The sequence below is a fragment of the Nicotiana attenuata genome, unplaced genomic scaffold, assembly GCF_001879085.1.
Source record: "Nicotiana attenuata strain UT unplaced genomic scaffold, NIATTr2, whole genome shotgun sequence".
NCBI lineage: Eukaryota > Viridiplantae > Streptophyta > Magnoliopsida > Solanales > Solanaceae > Nicotiana > Nicotiana attenuata.
The window spans coordinates 1-2,468 of record NW_017699360.1 but is presented as its reverse complement, the minus strand read 5'-3'; the positions used below and the strand labels follow the sequence as shown (position 1 = coordinate 2,468).

The 2,468-nt window shown below is 35.6% G+C and overlaps 1 protein-coding gene across 1 annotated transcript; it reads left to right on the top strand.

The window, feature by feature from the left end:
* The first annotated feature begins 183 nt into the window (after positions 1-183).
* Positions 184-658, top strand: LOC109222725. Its single transcript, XM_019387046.1, has 2 exons — positions 184-240; positions 341-658. The coding sequence occupies exons 1-2, from the start codon at positions 184-186 to the stop codon at positions 656-658; spliced, it is 375 nt and encodes a 124-aa protein (XP_019242591.1).
* Positions 659-2,468: the final 1,810 nt, after the last annotated feature.

Genomic DNA, 2,468 nt, shown 5'->3' with positions numbered 1-2,468 from the left:
GTAACACCAACTTGAGAATTTTTACTAATTAAATTCCACATGGACATAGGTTCTACCTGCCGTATATATAAATGTAGATGCCTTACCAAACTAACCCAAGCAGGCTTAAATACATCTCTAGCTCTCTGCTTCTTTCAAAAAATGGAAAAAAAATATCAAGAGAAAATTACAAAGAAACAGAAAATGGGTTGTTGGTCGGCTGAAAATGCCAATAAAGCTTTTCTCAAAACCATGAACATGGTAAGTACAATTATGAACTTATCATATCTGCAATCTGATATACAATTCAAATGATTTTTTCTCCTCAAGTTGTCACTAATGTTATGTTGATCTGATTCAGGGAAAGAGAGCTACAGAACCAAACGGAGCAGAGTTTATCTCCGCGCTCGCAGCAGGAAATAATGTACAACTTATGGTAGTTGCTTGTGCAAATGTTGCAGACTCCACCACCCTTGCACTGGTGGTGGCAGCTCAACAAACAGGAGGACGTTTCGTAGGAGAAGGGCTGCTGCTGACCAGAATTGGTACAAAGGCGAAAAAGGTTACGGCTCAGGGGATGGAAAATAGAGGACATTGGATTGTTAAGGTAGATAAATGCATAGGAGAAGAACATGTATACAGAGTAAAATCTCCTCGAATGAGAGTGGTTGAAGCCTAAATCTTGATACATTATACTTACTACCGGATACAACTAGTCTTTTAGAGAATTTTAGTAGATTGGAATTGTAAATACTTATTTAATGTAGAATTCTCCCTAATAGATTGGGAAGAAACTGCATTATGAACCCGCACGTTCTACAATTTGAAGGAAACAAGAGTGAAGGCATCATGACATTTGCATAGATTTTGTTTTACTTTGAAAGATCATATTCTTTAAAAAAATTCAAAACACTAGGACTGATCATTGTGATACTTCTTCAAGATGACATCCTCTGTTTCTTTTGGCTAAGCAGGGATTGGGAGCTAAAATAGAATGAGAAAGGTGGCATCTTTCTTTGCAAGTATACAACAACAAAGAGCCGTCAAGGCAACCACAGCACTACGCAACGATAAAGGGCCGGAGGCAAAGTTAGAAAATGACTAAACTAACCATACTTAGCCATCTTACTAACTTCCCTCTAAAAAAATAGAACGGAGAGAGAGCGAGCAGTGGTAGAAAAGCAACAGAAGGGGTGTAACATTTGGAGTATATACTGACCTTGATTGTTAGTCCCAGTAGATATAGACGATTGATTAGTTGCATAGCACCTTGTTGTGCAAAGGAAGCTTCTCCAGGTGAATGAGCATTGAAAGCTAGCATTTTAGGATCAACCCGTAATCCTGGATTCATTCTCCATTCGAAGCTCGTCATTCTCATAGGGTTCAAAATGGTCTTTCTTTAACTAATTTTTATACATTTTCCAAGCATTTTGAATTGATTGAAAAACTCACTTTTTTGCATCTTCATGAATGTCACATTTTCCCTACAAATTTAATGCATTTAGGGTAGTATAAACAATATGAAATATCCACATGTACCTATTAAATATTGTGAACTTCAAACCTTGATATATTTCCACATATCTTGTTTTGTCTCAAGTTTCCTCCAATTAAACACATTAAGAGAACAAAAGATTGCATTCCTTGCCAATGTACCGAGGAAGCTACCCAACTCATTTGCCTCTTCATCAATAGGACCTATGGGTTGATTGTTCTGATTTAGCACAATTTGCTTGCGGTCTTTCACTCCACAATAGTACAAAGCAAAGATAATCATCAATCACTATTGTTAGTTAATTTTATTCACTCCACAGATATACTCATCTGTCCATCTTAGGAGATTCATCAAACTTTTGTCACCGTAATCCATAATTATCCTATATTATATATTCAAATCATCAAAATTAATTTTCAAGGTAAGCAAAGTTAACTCTTATCCATATTAGGCTCAAATTAAGTATAATGCGAAAACCTAAATAGCCACCTGATTACATGGACTCTTTATTTACTTTGATGTACTAGATAGCAATTAGATGTGCTTATATCAGATACTCACCTATAAGTGAGTTCATGTAATATAAATAACCACAATTCGCCTACAATATTTAGCCCAAAAATAGCTCCGGATGGAATCTAAAACTGATCAAGAAGCTCATGATTTCCAAATAGTGTTAGTACTTTCCACATTGAGAAGAAAACATATGATCAGTTTAACCTACGTAGAGATATGCATCACTTTGTGTATACAATTTTAATGGTGACTTCGACAATAAGATATCATATCAGCTATGAGTTCAGAGTGTTCTGAAAGAAAAGAAAGTTGCAACAGCATATATCTGCTCCTTAGCAAATTCCAAGTCAACATTATATCAAAAAAAGATTTCGCGATTGAAAGCCCTTACCATTTTCCAGTTAACACGACTTATTCGGACAACATTGTAACATATCAATTGAAGGTAAGTTACAATGACAAACACATAATCTGGAGT